Source organism: Stegostoma tigrinum, chromosome 2, assembly GCF_030684315.1.
Source record: "Stegostoma tigrinum isolate sSteTig4 chromosome 2, sSteTig4.hap1, whole genome shotgun sequence".
NCBI classification, from domain to species: Eukaryota; Metazoa; Chordata; class Chondrichthyes; order Orectolobiformes; family Stegostomatidae; genus Stegostoma; species Stegostoma tigrinum.
Genome location: NC_081355.1, coordinates 112,153,239 through 112,175,322, shown reverse-complemented (window position 1 = coordinate 112,175,322; position 22,084 = coordinate 112,153,239). Strand labels below are relative to the sequence as shown.

Sequence of the window (22,084 nt, the reverse complement as noted above, 5' to 3'; positions counted from 1 at the left end):
AGAGTTAGAATTCAAATTATTGCTCAATGCTGCTTACTGTTTGAACACTTCATCACATTTAGTACATTGTTATTCTAAATTCATTAAAATTTACTCTTAATAAATGCTACAGTGTAGAAAATTATATTTAACGATATTCATATTAGTGTAAATTCTCATAGCAGTGAGTTCTTCACATAAACTAAAAACTAATGTATTTCTAAGCAGACATCAAAGCAGGGATCTTTTTGTACCAGCTTCAGTTCTTTGAATAGCCTGATTCATCACAGTGGTTGGACAGTGTTCACAATGTTTGTTTAGAGCCCTCAGTATGATGCGGAGATGTCGGTGTTGGACTGGGGTAGACAAAGTCAGAAGTCACTTCACCTGATGAAGGAGCAGTGCTCTGAAAGTTTGTGATTTTAAACAAACCTGTTGAACTCTAACCCGGTGTCGTGTGACTTCTGACTTAGAGGCCTGAGTACCAAGAATTTAAACCATAGCTTTGTTTAACTTGTTTGACTCCATCAGACAAGTCATGGAATTATTTAAAAACTGAAAAACTGTGGATGCTGTAAATCAGGAACAAAAATGAAGTTGCTGGAAAAGCCCAGCAGGTCTGTCAGTGTCTGTGAAGAGTTAATGTTTCTGGTCTGGTGACCCTTCCTCAGAATTGGAGGGAAGGTCACTGGACCCAAAATGTTACCTCTGTTTTTTGTGGTGGACAGTGAAGAAGATTACCTCAGAGTACAATAGGCTCTTATTCAGATGAGGAGTGTCAGATGGAGTTTAATTCAGCTCAGCGTGAGGTGCTGTGTTTTGGAAAGGCAAATCAGGGCAGGACTAATACACTTAAAAATAAGGTCCTGAGGAGTGTTGCCGAACAAAGACACCTCGGAGTGCAGATTCATAGTTCCTTGTAAGTAGAGTTGCAGGTGGACGGGATAGCAAAGAGGGTACTTGGTAAGCTTGCCTTTATTGGTCAGTGCATTGAGAGGTCATGTTGTGGCTGCACAGTACATTAATTAGGCCAGTTTTGCAATACGGTGTTCAATTCTGGTCTCCCTGCTATAAGAAGGATGTTGTTAAACTTGAAAAGGTTCAGAAATGGTTTACAAGGATGTTGCCAGAGTTAGAGGGTTTGAGCTATACAGAGAGGTTGATTAGACAGGAGTGTCAGAGGCTGAGGGGAGAGGTTTATAAAATCGTGAGGGGCATGGATAGGGTGAAAAGCAAACATCTTTTCCCAGGGCAGTGGAGTCCAAAGCTAGAGGGCATAGGTTTAGGGCGAGAGGGGAAAGATTTAGCAGGGACCTAAGGGGCAACTTTTTTCACACAGAGGGTGGTGTGTGCATGGAACGAACTGCCAGAGGAAGTGGTGGAGGCTGGTACAATTACCACATTTAAAAAGGCACATAGCTGTGTACATGAATAGGAAGGGCTTGGATGGATAAGGGCCAAATGCTGGTGAATGGGACTAGATTAATTTAGAAGACCTGGTAGGCATGGACGAGTTGAGCTGAACGGTCTGTTTCCATACTGTACAGTTCTATGACTCTATGATTTCATAAAATGTTATGAATATTTTTAAGATTGAAGCATGCTGCACTACGTACATCTAAAATATTTTCCATGTCAAGCATTGGAATGTACCTGAAGAATTTATGGTTGCATATTTTTACTGAGTGGTGTCACTTTGCATGTTAGTATTTTCTAACTTTGGATATGGACTACCTGAAAACTTATAAAGATAATTTATACTTACAAATCAGGTACGTTACAAGAACAAGGATACAGAAAAGGTGAATATTTTAGGTTACACAAATTACACTGAAATTCTCATCATTTTATTTTCTCAACCTACCAGACCGACATGGAGAGTATTCTGCGTAAACACTGAAATTCTGAACTGCCACATAACAAGTGCCAACTGGGTCTTTTTCTTGAGTCAATTTAAGGGCACGCCAATGATATAGGGGGGCACAAGCCTAATGATTAAAAATGAATGAATTAATAAAGCAACAATTTCCTTTACTTAAAATACACAGAAAATATCTTTTGTCAAAATTGCACAATCATTAAGCTTCAATTACATCAAATGTATTTTTAATCATCCAACAAGTTATTTACTAACATTACAAATAACTTAAATTTTGACCTATGTAAAAAAGCTAATGTTAGCATCCTGTTTATCAATATAAAACGAACCGAAAACATATAATCCCACTTTTGATGCAATATAAAGTTAGTCATCACACAACAGACTACTTTTTTAAAATATTAAAAGGAAGAGAGAGGTAACAGTGTGTGTAAGGCCCTTAGAGAATGAGGCTGGAGAAATAACAATGGGGAGCAACAAAAAAACTGCAGATGCTGAAATCCAGGGTAGACAAACGGGAGGCTGGAAGAACATGGCAAGCCAGGCAATATCTGGAGGAAAGGAGAAGTCAACATTTTGGGTATTACCCTTCTTCAGGACTGGGTTTGGGGATAGGGGGAACTACAGATAAAAAGAGAGGGGTGGGGTGGGGGATGGTAGAATGGTGGACACTGATAGTAGGTATGACCAGAAATGGCAAAAGTTCAACAACTGCCTTCCATCAGTCTTCATGGTAGAGGATACTAACAACATTCCAACACTACTAAATAATCAAGGCCGAAACATGGGAGTAGAAATAACCTGCAATAGAGAAAAATCCAATGGGCTGGATCCTTGGAATTTAATGGAGGTAGCTGTAGAGATAGTGCATGCACTGATAATAGTCTTCCAAGAACTCATTCTGGAAAAGTCCTAAAGGATTAAAGAACTACTAATGTAACACTTCTATTCAAAATTGAAATGAAGGAGATGAAAGAACAGCTAATTCTGGGCTAGTTACCTATACATCTGGCATTGGGAAAATGTTTGCATCAATTATAAAACATGTAATAACAGAGCATCTAGAAAAACATCATGTAATTGAACAGAGTAAGCATAACTTCATAAAGGATAAGTCATTCCTGACAAATTTATTACAGTTCTTTGTGGTGGTAACAGGCAGGATAGAGGGCGTAACATGTTTGAATTTCCAAAACGCATTTGATAAGGTACTGTCCGTAAGGCTACTTAATATGATAACAGCTAACGGTAATAACACAAAGAACTGTAGATGCTGAAGATCTGAAGAAATGCTCTTCTAAGTTCAAAATGTTAATTTTGCTTTGTCTAGATGTGCCGAGTTTCTCTAGGAAAATCTGTTTTTGTTTAAGAGTCCATGGTGTTACAGGTGGTTTAACAGCATGGAAAGAGGATTTACTAACTAATAGAAGACAGAGACTTGAGATAACTGGGATATTTTCAGGATGACAACTAGTAACTTTTGGAGTTTCACAGCAATCAATGCTGGCCACACTTATTTACAATATATGTTAATAGCTTGGATGCCAGAAGTGAATGTACTATTATCAAGCAGGCGGATGATACAAAAACAGGTTGGAAGGCAAGTAGCGAGGATGACGTAAGAGTTTACAGAGGACACAGACATGTTAAGTGAATGGGCAAAAATTTGGCACATGAAATATTATGTAGGAAAGTACGATATTAAACACATTGGCAGGAAGAATGGAAGAGGTGAAAATAATTTAACTGTGGAAAGACTACAGAAAGTTATTTGGTGGTCTTAGTGCCTGTATTACAAAAAGCTAGCATCCAAGTCCAGTGGGTAATAGAAAAAGCAAATGGCAAGTTAGCCTTTATTTCGAAAGGAATGGAGTATAATAATAGAGATGTCTTGTTAAAACTATACAAGGCACCAGTCAGATCACACTGGAATGCTGTGAAGAATTTTGGTCCCCTCATAAGGAAAGACATTTTGAGATCGGAAGCAATCCAGAGAAGGTTCACTTACTTGACCTGGGATTAGAAGAAATTTCTTAAAAGATTGATTATATTAGGCTTGCACTCTTAGTAGTTTAGAAGAATAAAATGTTACCTTATCACAACATATAAGAGTCTTAGGAGGCTTGCCAGTGTTGATGTGGAGAAATTGCTTCTCCTTGTGAGAGAATCTAGGATCATAGGGCATAAGCACAGAGTAGGAAGTTACCCATTTAAAATGGAAGTGAGGAGGATGTTTCTTGGTGGGTATTGAATCTATGGAATTCTTTATTGCAGTGTGCTGTCAAAATTGTGTCACCAAGTATATTTATAGCTGAGGTAGTCACATTTCTAATGATTTAAGAAATTGGGATAAGGCAGGAAAGTGGGTTTGAGGATAATCAAGTCAGTCATGATTTCGTTGAATGGCACATTAGATCTGATGCACCAAGTAGCCTACATCTGCTCCTACGTCTTATGGTCTACTGTTTCAGATAACACACGTTCCCACAAATTACTAACTAATTTACCTAATGGATATAAGCTAAGCACAATTACCACATTATACAAATAAAATTAAAAAGAAAGAAGCTGGAAGGTGTACAAAAGTCAAATGAGTTGCATGTTACTATGTAGACTGCATATTACATTTTTACAATGTAAACCTAAAAAGATGTTACTTATATTGTTATGTACCAATTACAAATTTCAATATCAAGCACTAGTAAAATAGGCATTATTAAAAAACATCCAAGTATGTGTCTAACTCAAGGGCACTTGTGGCATAGTGGTAGTGTCTCTGGTAGTGCCAGATGTCTGTGTGAAAGTCCCACCTGCTTCAGGGATCTGAACAGGTTGATTAAAAAACATCCACACTGAACTGACTCAAAGTGTTGATCCTTATATGATCTAAGGACTTACCACAACCTTTTCTTTATGTGATTTGACTGTTGCCCCAAACCACTGATTGGATTTAAATTCAATAGATTCCCTGGTGCCATTAATTTTGATGCTTCTGTTACCTAAAGTTAACAAAAAGATTATTATGCCTGTTTTAAGATCATCTTTTCAGTTACAGGCAGCAAAAAAAGGAATAAAATCAGTGTTTCATATTTTATCACATTGAGATCATTTGCAAATTGTACCATGCCAACATTAATGCCTTGTGATTATGTTTAATCTATATTACTACACTGTAATTATATACCAGAAGATTGTCAATAACAAAGGATAATGATTTAGCAATTTGTTAAGAGTTGTTTTCACAATGAATTAGCTAACTCCAAATTGAGTATCAAAGTAAAGTGTATAAATCAGTTTTTCTCAGTAACTATTTTTATAATCCTGCTCCTTATTGTACTCAATTTAAAAAGAGCCATTTGATGATAATTTCCCTTACAGATGTGATGATACTTAGAAAATTTCACATTTAAATTTTTAAAATGCTCGATGATGTTATATGACACAATGTCATTAAATTCCTGCTAACAGAATATAGCTTTCTATAATTGCTTTATTTTAAAGAAAGGAGCAAAAACTGGTTTATGATTTAATTATACATACGCACAACCGGAGACATCTCTCCAACTTTGTTTAACATATACTTTGCAGATGTCAACATAAAAGGAACCATCTGTTTAAAAAATCAGCTCGATTATGATGCTTCTCAGTCTTTAATAAAAAGCAGACAATTCTTCACCCCCTCTCTTTTTGAAGCAAACTGATTTCCCACATGTTCATCCCTCCCCAATTTCACTGCCTGTCCATTAACTTCTTTATGAATTGTTAAGGAGGGGGAATGCTTGACTGCCCTTATACGGCTTCACTTCAAACATGTAATAAAAAAAAGTTGTCAACAGATGTTACATTCAATTTAAGGAGTCTGCTTGCTTCTGCTGTTTCACAACTACCAGAAATCATGCTTAGCAATCTCCTGCACCTCATCCCGCTCCAGTTCCTAAGACATGGATCCTGCATAAGCTGCTCTATACAGCTCTATCTTTGCCAAAATACTTACAGATCTTTGAGCAAGATACCTGGATATTTAAACAAAAAAACTGAGTGAGCAGTGGCTTTTGTTTAATATATTTCTAAACTATTTTTCCTCAAGGCGCAACCGTGAGTATCTATGTAGGCATTCATTTCAGCTACTTTTACTTAAATTTTACTTTTTATGTAACTATTAAAAAAGGAGAGATCCACATTTAAAACCAAAAAATGTAAATTTTAGTTATTTTAGCACAAAATGTAAATTAATAAAGTGCAGGTATATATAAAGCAGTTTCTTTTTGTTCATTCTTATGCATTGGCAAGAATAATTTATCTGTTTCATTTTAGATTAATAGTCTTGAATTAATTTCCTCGGATGAATCGTTTTACGTTGTGATCTCAGTTGAGGAAACTGACAGCATTTTGAAGTTGTCATCAACCTAATTACCTAATTCGATTACACAAGACTTAAAACGATGGCTATACCCTTAACCAAATTACTTTTTAACCTTATAGCGAACATTTAGTTTTCGCAGTAGGAATTAAACGTACATTTTTTTTCCGAGCTGAATAACACATCTTTTAAAACTGTAATTTAGTCCTATATGTAGTTCATAAATGATAGTTTCGTGGTAGTCTGAGATAAAATAAAAGTTAGCTAGCAGAAATAAAATGCATGCACGCGATTGCAAGATGCTGGGGTCTTTTTCCCTGCCTAGATTGAAGGTTTATCCGTGGCTCAGCAGGGGAGGAAGGAATAAGTTAAAGCACCGGGGAAAGAAATGACACGGGGTAAGGGGGAGCTGGATGTCTCTCAATACTTACTGCTTCTGTCGAAAGGAATCTGGCTGCAAGTAGCACCTCCTGCTGCCCAGCTGCAGAAGTACACCGCTCCTCCCTCCACTATCCCGGGTTGGCTCGTGTTGGCTTTCGGAGCTCCAACAAGGACACTGATTCTGGAGATACCACCCCCAGCACCACCAACAAAAACAAAACAAAAAAGTCACAACACAGGATTAAAGCAAAATCAGAAACCGTTACCATCAACTCCACACGCCCAGCGCAAACCGTCTCCATCATATGCTCCAAATTATGGGAGTCACAAAATGATGGAATAGACGCAATCTGACAAATTGCTCAAACTTCGCAACAACGAGGTGTGGAGTTCTGGCAACCCTTTTTTTTGGTTCTCAGTATCTATTTAGGAAACAGAAAGAGCAGGATATTCCTCACGTGTTTTGATCGGGCGAGTAGAAATCCACCGAGTATCCAAAGTAGCTGCCTGGGGGCCCGCTGTAAACTGCCGGCCGGGACACATCCAGGTTGAAGGCGACACAGCCTGGGACCAGTAGCAGCAGCAGCAGCAAGTGGGAGAGGCGGCTCCGGGGACCGAACCTCTGGCGGGAACAGTAGAGAAGCATCGCGGAGATGGGAAGCCAGCTGAGCGGGAGGGCTAGGATACACCACTGTGCTATCAGCCTGTGAAAGGATCGAGGGCTTCTGTGGTTCACTCTGGCTTCCTGTCCCTGTGCAGAGATGTAGCCTGGCTATTCCAGCAATAAAAAGCGATCTGATCTTTAGCTTGGCTGAGAGTGAGTGAGTGAATGAAGTGTGTGTGTGTATAAGGCGGGGGGTCCCCAGGCTGTCAGCCGTGTTGCTCTGTGCTCACTGAGACCTTCCTGTGTTTGCTCTCTCGGCTCCTGCTCGTGTGGACAGCACTTGGGAGGGAGGCCACTTCCCCACACCGCCCGCGTCATTAACAGGCTGTCCTTTTATGGTGGGAGAAAGCCTGCAAATTAATCTTCAATCCGTCTCGACCTCAGAAGTGCAATCTTCGCACTGGCTGCGCCGCTCGCCCTGTGCCCGGCAAGGCGCTTGTAATCTGCCCAGTTTGTGAGTTCCCTCATATATCGCCATGGGGAAAGTGCTGGAAAGAATTGCGAATGCTACCCTGGTGCAACGTATATGTATTTTACTTGTGAAGAGCAAGTCAACCCTGTTATACTTCCCAAACTCCCACGAAGTTTGTTTCTGATTTCCAAGCTGCCTAGTTAAGTTACATTGGAAACGGAAATGCAGATAAAAGTCAGAAGACATACACGATCCACTAAACCCTATTATGCCGGGGTGACTAACGGACATTTAACACTGAGATGTGTTTGTTTTTCCCAGGGAGTCTGGGAAATTCTCTTCGAGAGAGTAGTTGAGTCTGGGTCATTGAATATGAGCAGTGCTGAATTGAGGTTTTTGATTGCAGAAGAGTTAAGGGCTGCGGGGACTGGACAAGAAGGGGGAGCTGAGAGCACAGATCAAATGGTGCAGCAGGCTCAGGAGGCTGAATGGCCTCCTCCAACTCCTAGTTCTTTTGTTCTGGTTCATCTTCCAGATCTAACCTATTCACACACTCCTCTAATTTTCACCACCAGACTGTGACCATCTAATGTGTAGAGCACTCAAGCACAGTTTTACAACAGCTGCCAAGATTGATTTTATGAGTTATAATCAGATCTAATTTCATCAGCTTCCTCCTTAGACTTAATTAAGCCAGCAAGTGGGCAGTTTTTCTTTGGAACTGCAGAAATTTATGGTTCTATCACCACTTATTTCAACATTAGAGCAGTTGTACAGCATATGTGTCAGGCCAATAATCTGAGTACATCATGTTGCTGACCGTTCTACCAGGGGGGTATCAACTTTCATGACAAACAAAGGACGGCAGCCAAATTAGAATATAATACAATTTCCTCCTTATTAACTAATTAGTTCTTAGAAAGCACACAATCAGCACATTTTCTAACTGCTTGACTAAGATCTTATAACAACTTGTGATGAACTGACCAGCTTCACTCCGATAGTCACTTCCGAACTCAGGTGTCCTTTTCTCAATGATTGATCTCGTGTTGCCACTGTGAATGTCTTTTGATGTATCTTCTTTTAGAATATAGAACATAGAACATTACAGCACAATACAAGCCCTTCAGCCCTCGATGTTGTGCCGACCTGTCATACCAATCTGAAGCCCATCTAACCTGCACTATTCCATGTACGTCCATATGCTTGTCCAATGACAACTTAAATGTACCTAAAGTTGGCGAATCTAATACCATTGCAGGCAAAGCGTTCCACTCCCTTACTACTCTCTGAGTAAAGAAACTACCTCTGACATCTGTCCTATATCTTTCACCCCTCAATTTAAAGCTATGCCCCCTCATGCTCACTGTCACTGTCCTAGGAAAAAGGCTCTCCCTATCCACCCTATCTAAGCCTCTGATTATTTTATATGTCTCAATTAAGTCACCTCTCAACCTTCTTCTCTCTACTTTTTTTGCCCAGTCTTCCAGACTGTTCGAGGTCCTGCACCCTTGCACAAGATCCTCATAATTCTGAGCTCATTTGTCTAAGGGTTCATATAAATAGGAGATATCTGTCTACGTGGTTCCTCTTATCAGTTTAGTTTTATCTCTTTTTGCAATAACGTTTTGTTTTATTTTCTCACAGGATGAGGGCATTGCTGGCTAGGTCAGTATTTACTGCCTGTCCTTAATGGCCCAGAGGGCAGTTTAAGAATCAACCACATTGCTTTAGGCCTGGAGTCACATGCTGAATGAAGATGGCAGTTCCCTTCCTGAAAGGACATTAGTGAACCAACAGTCTTTTCCCCAACAGTCAACGATGTATTCATAGTCATCATCAGACTGTTGATTCTAGATTTTAAGTGAATTCAAATTCCACCATCTGCCATGGTGGAAATTCAAACCCAGGTCCCCAGGACAATACCTGGGTCTCTGGATTAATAGCCTATTGTTAGAACCACAATGTGACCGACTCCCATCATAGATTTGCCTACTTGGCAGTACTTTTCACAGCAAGCTGATCTGGTGTTTATGTAAAATTTGTATAATTTCCCATCCCGTTTGTTGATCTCTAACTGTTAGCCTTGGGCCGCAGTTACCCATAAAAGCACAGTACATCCCTTTGACCCATTGAGCATTTAGTGAATTGGATTATAAACCTTGGCCATGTTACTTTACACAGGCAGATATCAAGACTCAGTCAATTAGTTGATAGTTCTTAATAGAGCTAAAATCTGAGTAAAAAGTAATGTCATCCATAGATCATTTATATTTTTGCTTATGTAACATTAATTCCACATTTAATTGGTGGGTTATCTCCCTTTTCCATTTGGCTAACTTTATCATACAGAATATCAACTAAAATAAAGTACAGAAAAATATCAGTACACTAATGTGACAGTAGTGTTCTGAAGAAGAGTCATTGAACGTGAACGAGTCAATCTATTTTCTCGCCACAGATGCTGCCACACCTGCTGACTTTCTCTAGTATTTTTTATGTGTGTTTTAGATTGCAGTTCGTTATATTTTTAGAAAGTATATTTAGTAACTAAGATTTGAATAGCAGTTTAGTGTTAAAACATTTTTAATAAGCTTATTCATTTTTAAAGAAAGATCAAACGTGAAAATAGAGACAATATTCTTGAGCATTGGAAGAGAAAGACAGAAGAACTCTGTCCTGACAGAAGAATATGAAAATAATACTGTAGAGGGATGCATTAGACTAATATCATACCATTGGCAGATTGGCCAAAAGATATTCACTGGCTTATTATCAACATTAGTTTGCTTAAATTCAACTCTTTCAAAGCTTAATAAAATGTGAGGCTGGATGAACACAGCAGGCCAAGCAGCATCTCAGGAGCACAAAAGCTGACGTTTCGGGCCTAGACCCTTCATCAGACTTGCTCTCTGATGAAGGGTCTAGGCCCAAAATGTCAGCTTTTGTGCTCCTGAGATGCTGCTTGGCCTGCTGTGTTCATCCAGCCTCACATTTTATTATCTTGGAATTCTCCAGCATCTGCAGTTCCCATTATCTCTTTCAAAGCTTGATTGATTCAGAATTCTACAGTGCAGAGGTGACCGTTTGGAGCATCATGTTTGTGCCAACATACCTAGACTAATCCCAATTTCCAGCAAACGTCTACAGTAATTATCTTTCTTCTTAAATTGTGAACAATGGTACTTGTATTAGTTACAGGTTATTTTCTCTTAGCCATATTGCTGTAAAAATGAATAATTAAGAGTTTCCAGAGCTAATTATGATGGAAGGCAATAATCCTGCAATGGCTGTATCCTTCCTTATATAAAACAAATTATTGTTATCCTAAGGAAAGAAATACTTATCTTTCTAAGAATGTCATTCACTTTCTCATTACCAATGATGCACTTTTAAAATGTGGGACAACTGTAGAGTCAAACATGACAGCCAAATTACACATGGCAAGATTACAAATATAACAATAAAAAGTAGTCTTTTTATAATTTACATGAATCTGATAAGAAAAATAGAGTTTTGGTTAATGACTCAAATGAAAAAGGTATCTCAAACAAGCATTTCCTCAATACTAAATTGAAATGTCGGATTGGCTTTTGTACCTCAGTTACTGGAATGAGTCTTTCAACCCTTAACCATCTGATTCAAAGGCTAAATGGTTCCCATCGAGCCAAGGCTAATACCAGACAAGGTCAGTGAAGGAATAGGGAAAGTTCTTGGAAATATTGATACAGTCGATGAAATTATTATTGGCATAAATAAAACTGCCGCTTTAATTTTATACTATATACTAATTCCTGTTTTATTGACTTCCTGATTGAGCTTGGAATGTAACAAAAATGATCAATTCTCATCGTATAATGAGCATACTTTCCTAGTTTCATAAATATAACACTTAGTATTTCTTCCTGTGGTATTTTCCCAGATGACCACAATTGGCAACTTGTTGTATTTACCACCCCTGTCAATATGTGGTAGTGGATAAGACTTGAGGTAGTTCACTGCCACCAATCCTCCTCTGTTTCTGTTGTAACAAGATGTAGAGCTGGATGTACGCAGCAGGCCAAGCAGCGTCATAGGAGCAGGAAAGCTGACGTTTCGGGCCTAGACCCTTCATCAGAAATTAGGAAAGCTGACGTTTCAGGCCTAGCCCCTTCTTCAGAAATGGAGAAATGCTGTGTTCATCCAGCTCTACACCTTGTTATCTCAGATTCTCCAGCATCTGCACTATCTTTGTCTCTGTTGTCATTGTTATCTAGTGATTAGTGGCAGAGTATAAGCTGCTAGAGAATGTCTACAGAAGAGGCACAATTTTTTGATAACAAGGCAGTTTACTGTATGAAAGCAAAATGTACAAATATATTTGGTAATTTATAATTGTTAGCAACTTGGGGAGCTAAGAAATATACATTGGTTCCCACCAAAATCTCGGGTAGTATACCCATCAATTATGTGTGGCATCATGAGATTAGGTGAAGTCAATGTAATATGACCATTAACTTTTCAGAATCATTACTTTATACTACATTCCTCAGCTGTACTTTTTTTTCTTTCTCTCTTAATCTACGTATACAGCTCTCCATCCCAGAAGCTGAGAAACTTCTATTTCAATTTCTATTTCCCTGATGCTGGTTTGAAAAACTGCTGAAACGTGAATGGGAACATTTCAGGAAAATTACATTCAACGATATTCCATCTGTCATTGAGGATTTGTCTGACCTGATAACAGAATTTTGATCTAATGTTGTCATTAGAAACTCAACAAATTATAAGGCAGAACTTGCATATTGCAGGATATGTAACTAGAGTGCTGAAGGGTTTAGGATCACCAGAGTGTAATATAACTATGCATGTAAGGTGATTTATTCCAATCATGGCACACATAGGTGCAAGAGATCACAATGTGAATTTAGTTTGGGTGGAAATATGGAATAGCCAGGGAAAGAGGTCACAGGGAATTGTCAATTATCTACCAAAGTGTTGACTTACTGCAGGATCAAGTATAAACCTGGAAGTAATAGAGGTGTGTGTAAGACTTGTATGCAATTGTTATGGGTGACATTAACCTTTCTATTGATGGACAAATCACATAAGCAAGGGTATCATGGAAGATCAATTTATAGAGTGCATCAGGAATTGTTTCTTAGGGCAGCACTTTGCACAGTCAACCCAGGAATAGGCTATTATAGATCTGGTAATGTCTAATGAGGTAGGATTGATAAGAGATCTCATAGTTAAGGATTCTGTAAGGGGCACGATCACCACTTAGAGGGATTTCAATTTCAGTTTCGGGGGCGCAACTCGAGTCTCAAGCTCAAAATAAATAAAGGCAATTACAGAGGGGTGAAGTAAGAGTTGTCTAAAGCGGGCTCGGAAAGTAGACTAAGGGGAAGATCAGTAGGTTAGCAGTGCAGTGGAATACATTTAAGCAGATATTTCATCATGCTCAGCAACAACTTATTCTGGCCAAAAAAATGGACTTGCTGAGAAGGATGAACCACTTGTGGTTAACAAAGTGATCAAGGACAGTATTTAATCAAAAACTAAGATATATAAAGCAGCAAAACTAACGGATTTGGAATTTTTTCAGGAAATGGCAGTAGATAATGAAAAAGCTGATGAAAGAGGAGCCAATTGGTTAAGAAAGTAAAGTGTCAAGAAATATAAAAGCAAACACCAGGCGCATTTAGAGGTATATTTAATGAATGAGAGTAGCTGAAGTTGATGTGAGACCTTGGTGGATGCAACTGGGAAATTGATAATGGGAAGACAGAAATGGAAATATTTTTTATCTGTCGTCATGGTGGAGAGCTCTTTAAACATCCTAAAGATAACATAAACAAAATACGAATAGGAGGACTGTCCTATTTAACAGTCTCTGCGATGAGGGAAATTATTTGATAAACTAATGTGACTGAAGGCAGATGAGTTGCCAGGACCTGATGGTCTATATCGAAGAGTTTTAATGTAAATGGCTGTAGAGACAGTGGAGATATTGGTTAAAATATTCCAGAACTCTCTGGATTCTGGGAAGGAACCTGTAAATTAGAAAACTGTTAATGGGTTGCCCTGTTCAAGAAGGAAGGAAGACAGAAAGCAGGAAACTTTATGCCAGTTAGCCTCACATCTGTTGCTGGGAAAATGCCAATTTTTCTTTAATCATTCTCACTGGCTAGGCCGCATTTATTACCCATTGCTAATTGCCCAGAGGGCAGTCAAGAGTCAAAGGTATTGCTGCGGTCTTTTGCAATACATTCGTGGGACGTGAAATTCACTGGTTGGCCAACGTTTATTGCCCATCCCCAGTTGCCATTGAGAAGATGGTGTTGAGCTCTCTTCTTGAGCCGCTGCAGTCCATGCTGTAGAGATGGAATTCCAGGATTTTGACCCAGCAACAGTGAAGGACTGGTAATATATTTCCAGGTTGCGATGGTGAGTGACATGGTGGTGGTGGTGGTGGTGGGGTGGGGGTTGGTGGGAGGTGGGATCCTTGCAGATGTTGGTGTTTCCCATGTATTTTCTGCCCTTGTCCTTCTAGATGAAAGTGGTCTTGGACTTAGAAAGTGCTGTGTAAGGATCTTTGGTAAGTTTCTGTCATGTATCTTGTAGATAGTACACACTGCTGCTACTGAGAGTCATTTGTGGAGGAAGTGGATGCCTGTGGACGTGGTGCCAGTCAAGCAGGCTGCTTTGTCCTGGATGGTGTCAACATTCTTGAGTGTTGTTGGAACTGCACCCATCCAGACAAGTGGAAAGTATTCTAACACGCTCCTGACTTCTGCCTAATAGATGATGGACAGGCTTTGGGGAGTCAGGAGGTGAGTTACTTGCCACAGTATTCTTAGTCCCTGCCCTGCTCTTCCAGCCACTTGCTGTCTGTGGTTTGGACACTTAGCGCAGTTTATGTCTGAAAAGAACTTCACTCCAGCACTGAGATAATGGGAACTGCGGATGCTGGAGAATTCCAAGATAATAAAATGTGAGGCTGGATGAACACAGCAGGCCAAGCAGCATCTCAGGAGCACAAAAGCTGACGTTTCGGGCCTAGACCCTTCATAGGCCCGAAACGTCAGCTTTTGTGCTCCTGAGATGCTGCTTGGCCTGCTGTGTTCATCCAGCCTCACATTTTATTATCTTCACTCAAGCACTGTTGTCAGTGAAGTGAACAAAGGGACACAAAATTCAGTTCATAGTTCAAGTCAATTTTATTAACGTAATCAGAGATAGTAGGAACTGCAGATGCTGGAGAATCTGAGATAACAAGGTGCAGAGCTGGATCAACATAGCAGGCCAAGCAGCATCAGAGGAGCAGGAAGGCTGGCACTTTGGGCCTAGACCCTTCTTCAGAAGAAGCATGGAAAGTTGGGACTTAAACTTCTGAAGAAGGGTCGAGACCTAAAACATCAGCCTTCCTCCTCCTCTGATGCTGCTTGGCCTGTTGTGGTCATCCAGCTCTACACCTTGTTATCTCTTTATTAACATAATATTGCTTCTTAAATACACCATATGAGCATTTTTCAAATTCTTCAATATTTACTCTCTACCTATCTCTGTCTGTCTGAAAAAGGATTTTACTTGCAACAATCCATGCATTTGAACTGGGCCATTGGAATCTCCTTTCTCTCCAATGTAGGGCTGGCTGTCTTCCACGAAGATGGGTCTCACGGGTCAGGGTGGACCTTCTCCTGGGTCTTCTTGGGTTGCTGTATGAAGTTCTGCCACAAGTCTGTTTAAGTCATCCATTTTCTCCCAGTCTATCCAATAATTGCAGTGCCCATCTGACTTTATTACTCCAAATTCTTGATCTTGCAAGGAATCAAGGGCTACAGGGAGAGTGCGAGTAAGTGGAGTCGAAATGCCCATCAGCCATGATTAAATGGTGGAGTGGACTCAATGGGCCGAATGGCCTAACTTCCACTCCTATGCATTCCCTTTTGCATGGAAAGGTGGGACTTAAATTTTTCAATCTCACTCTGGCATTTCAAATGGTTCACAATGTGCACTCTGTTTTCTTTGTCTGCCTGGTGCTGGACTTGGTGCATAACCTCGAGGTTTTTACATTTCTCTGTCAGCTCATCCACAGCCTGTGATCTGATCACTCAACATGTCCTGTGCCTCTTGGTACGTGCTATCATTCTTAAAGTTAATATTTGGGTGGCACAGTGGTTCAGTGGTTAGCACTGCTGCCTCACAGTGCCAAGGACCTGGGTTTGATTCCAGCCTCAGGCAACTGTGTGTGTAGAGTTTGCGTGTTCTCCCTGTGTCTGTGTACATTTCCTCTGGGTGCTCCAGTTTTTTCAACAGTCCAAAGATATGCCGATTAGCTGGATTGGACATGCTACATTGCCACATAGAGTTAAGGGATGTGCTGGCTAGGTGGATTAGTCATGGGAAATGCAGGGTTATAGGGCTAAGGTGGAGGGGTGGGTCTGGGTGGGATGCTCTTCGGGGGCGGGGGGGTTGGTGTGGACTTCTGTGGACACTGTAGGGTTCTATGTTCAATCGTGCGGGTTCTGAAGCTGTCTCAAATGTATCATGTTCTCCAGGTTCCTCTGCTCCTGATTTGCTGCTTTCTCTTACTTTCCCCAATTCCTGCTATTGTTTCCTCCAGTTGCTAATTTAGATTCACCTTCTCCCATTCTCTGCATCTCAGTTGCTCCATGCAGCTGGCTATCCCTAAAGCCTTGCAGAGTTTTAAGGCATGATACCTTTCAATTTTCCATGCTCCCTCTTAGCAGTTTTGTCCCACACTCCCAGACCTGATATTTGTTCACAGCGATGGTCAACCCACCCACTTGTTATTGAGGTACTTTCTTAGAACCTCCTCCCACTTTGAGTACTGTCCCATTTCTCCAGTTGTTGCTTTCAATTTACTGCTTTCTCTCTCTTTTTCTCTTGTATGTCACTCTGGTTCCACAACTCAATTCACTATCTCTTACCTCATGGGTCCCAGATTCTACTTTAGTTTCCCTAAGTTCTTGTTGGTCCCTAACCCCAATATCTGGCTTTTCACAACTTTATGGATCCTCTAACCGTGCATCCAGCTTCTTTGCCTCTGTTTTATGGTCCCCAACCCTATACTAGCCTATGCTTGATTTCCTTTACAGTGGGTGACTGACCCTCTACAACTCTGGCTGTGTATACTCTTCAATTACAAGCAATTGGTTTATGGCCCAATTGCTGGTCAGAAACCTTTGCCCTCTTTCACCTTCTTGAATTCTGGCTGTTAAATGGGGCAGCTGCCCTCTTAAATCAGGCTCAGGGCTGGATGCTTGATGTGACAGCCAGAAAATAGGAGACAGGATATACTGTGATGAGGACACAAGGAGTCTGCAATGGGATACAGATAGGTTGAGTGAATGGGCAAAATCTTGCAAATGGAATTCAATGTAAGAAAGTGTGAAGTCATGCACTTAGTAGGTAGAATCCAAAAGGAGGACTATTATTTAAATGGAGAGACTCCAAAAAAAGTTCAGCACAGAGAGTTGTAGGTGTTATTGTGCGGGAAACAAAAAGGTTAACAAACAGGTGCAGCAAATAATTAAGAAGACAGTGTGTTTTGGGCTTTATTGCTAGATGGTTGGAATTTAAAAATAGGAAAGTCTTGTTACAGCGATATCGAGTGTTGGTGAGGTCACACCTTGACCACTGAGTACAGTTTGAAAATTAGAATTAGAGCTAGAGTCAGATTTTATTGTCGCATGTACTCAAGTACAGAGATACAGGAATACATTCAAAAGTGTACAAAGTCGCCCTTCACGGGGCCATCTTACGTCCAAAGTTACCTAGATATAATATCTTAGGTACAAAATAGGAAATAAAGAAATAAAGATACAAGTTCAATATTACAGTCGTTCTTAAGTGCTTAGCCATTCTGGACTCGCAATCCATACAAGAGCTTGATCTCCTCTGTGCTGGGGTCCTCAACTGCTATTGGCTCCCTCTCCCCATGTTAGCTTGGTCCCCATATTTAAGAAAGGATGAACTGGCATTGGAGGTTGTTGAAAAAAGATTCATTGGGCTGAATCCTGGGATGAAGGGGTTGACTTAACAAGAACAGTTAAACGGATTAGACCTTTATTTATTTGAGGTTAGAAGAATGAGCGATAATTTCTTATTGGAACTTAGAAGATTCTGATGGGGGATGACAGGGCAGATGTTGAGAAGATGTCCCCTCAAATGGGGAAGTTTTGAATTAGGGACATAATAACAGAATAAGAGGACACTCATTTAAAACTAAGATGCAATGGAATTTCTTCTTGTAGAGGCTACTTCAAGTCTAAAATCTAGAGTCCATGGAATTATAGAGGCTAGTTCACTTGAAAGTTTCATTTGAAGATGAGACAGTATGTCTTTGAAATATGGAGGAGTTGTGAGCTGTGAGGAATTGTCCTGCAAATGGAGTTGAGGTCTGGAACACAGGGAGGGCTTGAGGGGCTGAATGTCCAACATCTACTCCTATTTCTTATGTTCTTGTGACACTGCAATCAAGAAAAAGTGATCATGTCAAAATTCCCATGCATTATTTAGAAGCAAGTGTGTTAAGAACTTCCAGGGTCAAAAGATGACAATTCATTGAAATCTGCAACAGAAAGAATCACTTTGAAACATCATTTTAATTTGTACTGCAGCTGACAATATTTATGCCACAAGTTTCCTGGAAATAATTGATATTAATTCACAGAAACTTAGCTGAAATAGGCTAAATGTCACTTACGTCAAGTTTTGTGGAAGCTTTCTCTTTGCAAGACCTAATGGGTTTTTTTGTGCTATCATCCCAAATAACCTCATTAACTAGACATCACATCCCTATTGCTCCGATTGTAACTGGATTCTCCTACCATGCCATTGGCAGATGTACTTGACACTGCTGGTATATCCTGGGATCCCTGGCACTGGCATTTTATTTAAAAGGCCATTGGGCATCCAGCCAAGCAATATCAGTCTGTGCCTAACCTGCTTTTTTGTGACACTTGTATGGATGCGGCAGGTATGGGAAAACTGCAGATATGGACCCAGAGTGTTGGTGGACGGGGCCCCAATTTTATATGCAGCCTAGAACTGACAGTAGAGGCCACAACATCAAACCCTGCCATCCTGGTCTGAGGCTGCCTTCTTGCAGAGTAACACTGAGCCACGGAGGAAGAAGGTCAAAAGCTTTCTCTGCTCCACCAGGGTAATAAAGTGTGAAGCTGGATGAACACAGCAGGCCAAGCAGCATCTCAGGAGCAGAAAAGCTGACGTTTCGGGACGTCAGATTCTCCAGCATCTGCAGTTCCCATTATCTCTGCTCCACCAGGGTATGTGTTATCATTTTCTCTCCACAACCTCTCTTTTACTCTATCTCTGTTACTACATCCACCTCGAACCAAAACCACTGCTCTACCTCTCCCACTATCACATGCAATATCTTCTCTCACTTGATCTCACTTCTCCAATATCCCCACTCAACTAACTGTGTATGCGCTTTGTGCTGTCTACTTGGGATACTTCACCAACAGCTGTGCCACCCACTTCATCTCACTCAATCCCTCCCTTTCTATCAATCCAAGTGTAAACATCTTACAATAGATTAGAAAGAGAAAGGAAGGATCACAAGATGCAGACATTCAGTTCTTCACCCCCAGTGAGGAGAGGGTCCTGACTGTAATGCAGCCAATTGACCATAGCTAACCTTCTGGACTGATATCAGGGTCTGTCCTTGACTGACCAGTGTATTGTCTCTCTTGGCTTAGTCAGCTGAGACTTAGACTTTGAGACATGGCTGTTTGATGGAGATGTGTGCTAAGTGCTTGCTGCCTAAACTGTTGGCATATGTTGCAGGGATTATATTGATGGTGCACTATGTCATTCAGCAACATGTCCAGCCCTTGACTGATGACAGCTGCCAACTATAACAGGCTGCTTGGTTTCATATCTATGCTAAAAGACCAGTCAATATGTGAGCTTGGCTGAGGGGGCATACTAAGCTGATTAGTTTTGTATACTCATAATGCAAAAGGCTTATCTGACTCACTTACTGAGGATCCAGCTTCAGCTAGTTTTCAATTAAGCTGCTCTTTCACTGAAATGTTTGAAAAAAAACCCTACTTAAGATTAGCAACCATAGAATTTAAACTGTAGATTTCAGTTCAATGCCAACTACATACTACAAACTAAATGAGATGTGTATAAAAAAAGTTTAGAATTCCTTACACAATGGCTGCATGCATTCAATCCTAGCCCCAATTTTATATGCAGCAAAAACCTTTTTAGTAATTAGAATTTATCCATGCACCATGAACGGTTAAATTTTGATGTGTATCACTGTACCCAGTGAGAATAGTAATTTGTATTGTAAATATTGCTAGCTTCGATGTGCTGCTAAAGAATATGTACAGATATTAGAAGCAAGATATTAATTTTGTTTAGAAGATAAATAACTGTGGCTTCAATTTGCAAGGGAATGCTCATGATCATTGGGCAAGTCAGAGATCTTGTGGTGAGAAAAGTTCAAGATCTGGTGTAGGGATGTGAATTTTGAATCATAATGGAATGTGGGATAAAGGTCATTGGAGGGAGGTAATAGTAGATTGTAAAGGCTCGTCAGGCAGGCATCTGGACCCAGCAAGTAGATGTGAGTAAACTCAACTCCAAATCTATTATAGCTTTGATTAAGATACAGGATTTCCTTAAAATAAAGCTGAAAGAACTGCGGACACTGGAGTCCTGAAACAAAAACATAAATTGCTGACAAATTCAGCAAGTCTGGAAGCAGTTGTGGGAAGAAAGTAGAGTCAATGTTTCGAGTCTGGTGATCCTTCATTCTGATGAGGAGTCACTGGATTTGCAATATTAACTTTGCTTTCTTCCCACAAATGCTGCCAGCCTGCTGAGTTTCACCAGCAATTTCTGTTTTTGCTGCAGGATTTCCTGATGTAATCTGGCATAGAAGAGCTTCAGTTGAAATTCAAATTGCCAATGAGATTGTAGCCTCATTATTACATTAAAAATTGCAACCTTCTCCCTTGGAAAAACTTCCTAGATTTAGCAGTATTAGAGTGAGAATCGGGCAAGTTATTGGTCTGAAAACAGATTTTTAGCATGTTAACCTTGAAACCCATTGTGTTTTTTTTAGATTAAACCCCCTCTCCTTCCAATCATTCCTCCAACCTAACCCCCTGTATAAAGGTTGATTAATTTGCATTTTTGTTTATTGTTTTTGGTGAGTGTTTCAATTTATCATGTCTCTTGGCAATATGTTGTTATTTTCTCTGATGGCACCAGATTTTCAAAGTTGCATAAGTTTTACATCAGGGACAGGGGGATGTTTCAACTACAATGTTTATTGAGGCTATCTTGGCAATCATCTTGAATTTCTCTGAAAATATTGTGCTTAACAACATCTCAGTACTGGATGGAAGAAGAATACGGGAAAACAACAAGACCAGTTGGCAAGCTAGTGATGGACCCACTTGTTTCACTGCTCTCTGTACACCAAAGAATGTGTTGCATGATAATATTTGCTAGTGTGAAGCTATTTTGTACAGCCTGACATTTTCTTGCACAGTTAATCTGAGATAGACGTATCCTCCCTCCTGCAGTTTTGGAACGTCTATAACTAGTGTCACAATTAGTCTCGATTGTGATAGCAGTTCTCCCACATAATTTCCTGTACACTACACTAAAAAATGTATTTCTGGCTATTTTCCCTGTGTGTCCTGTTCTTGCATATAATTGAGAACACAGCAAATAGTTTTCTGTATTTTGTTTAGGATTGTCTTCACTTGAATGCACCAGATACAATGAGACATGATGTTATAATTTTAATTGCAAATCCATACTTCCACCCCTTACAGCATATGTGATAAGTTCTGCTCAGCCATGATTAAATGATTTAATACAACAGATTTGAGGGGCTAATAAGCTACTCCTGTTACTTTGGCTCAATTATATACTGAGAAAAGGCTTCTTGCATCCCCATATATATTTCAAATTAAGATCCTGCCCTTGGCTGCTTCACTCAGTTTTAATGTTTCAGGCTCTTAATTGAGGAGGAATTTCCTCCTCAATGATCTTCTGGCCAATTAGAGGCTAGCTGCTCTGCACTACACTGAATCATTGGCCACTGCCGGCTCTGTAGTGGACCTTAGTGAGCCAGCACATTTCAGCATGGTACATACTGCCGCCACTGTGTATTTATGGTGAAGGGAGTGAATGCTGAAGGTTGTGGTTGAGGTGCCAGTTAAGCCAACCACTTTCATGTGGATGCTGTTAAGCTTCCTGAGTTGCAGTTGGAACTGCATTGATCCAGGCAGGTAGAACATATTCCATCATCAACCTGAGTTGTCGCAATCTGAAGAAGTAATTAGACTCGAAACATTGACTCCCACCACGGATACTGCCAGAACTGCTATGTTTCTCTAGCACTTG

At 40.1% G+C, this 22,084-nt stretch overlaps 1 protein-coding gene across 1 annotated transcript in view; it reads right to left on the bottom strand.

Annotated features, from left to right (window-relative positions):
* Window positions 1-7,556, bottom strand: part of itga8 (integrin, alpha 8) — a 231,149-nt gene extending 223,593 nt beyond the window's left edge. The window contains exons 1-4 of the mRNA XM_048522032.2: window positions 7,058-7,556; window positions 6,650-6,780; window positions 4,757-4,857; window positions 1,844-1,967 (exon numbers count right to left, since the gene is read on the bottom strand). Coding sequence (XP_048377989.1) covers window positions 1,844-1,967; window positions 4,757-4,857; window positions 6,650-6,780; window positions 7,058-7,245 — 544 coding nt within the window. The 5' untranslated portion in view covers window positions 7,246-7,556. The remainder of the gene's footprint in view (window positions 1-1,843; window positions 1,968-4,756; window positions 4,858-6,649; window positions 6,781-7,057) is intronic.
* Between the last annotated feature and the right edge of the window lie 14,528 nt (window positions 7,557-22,084).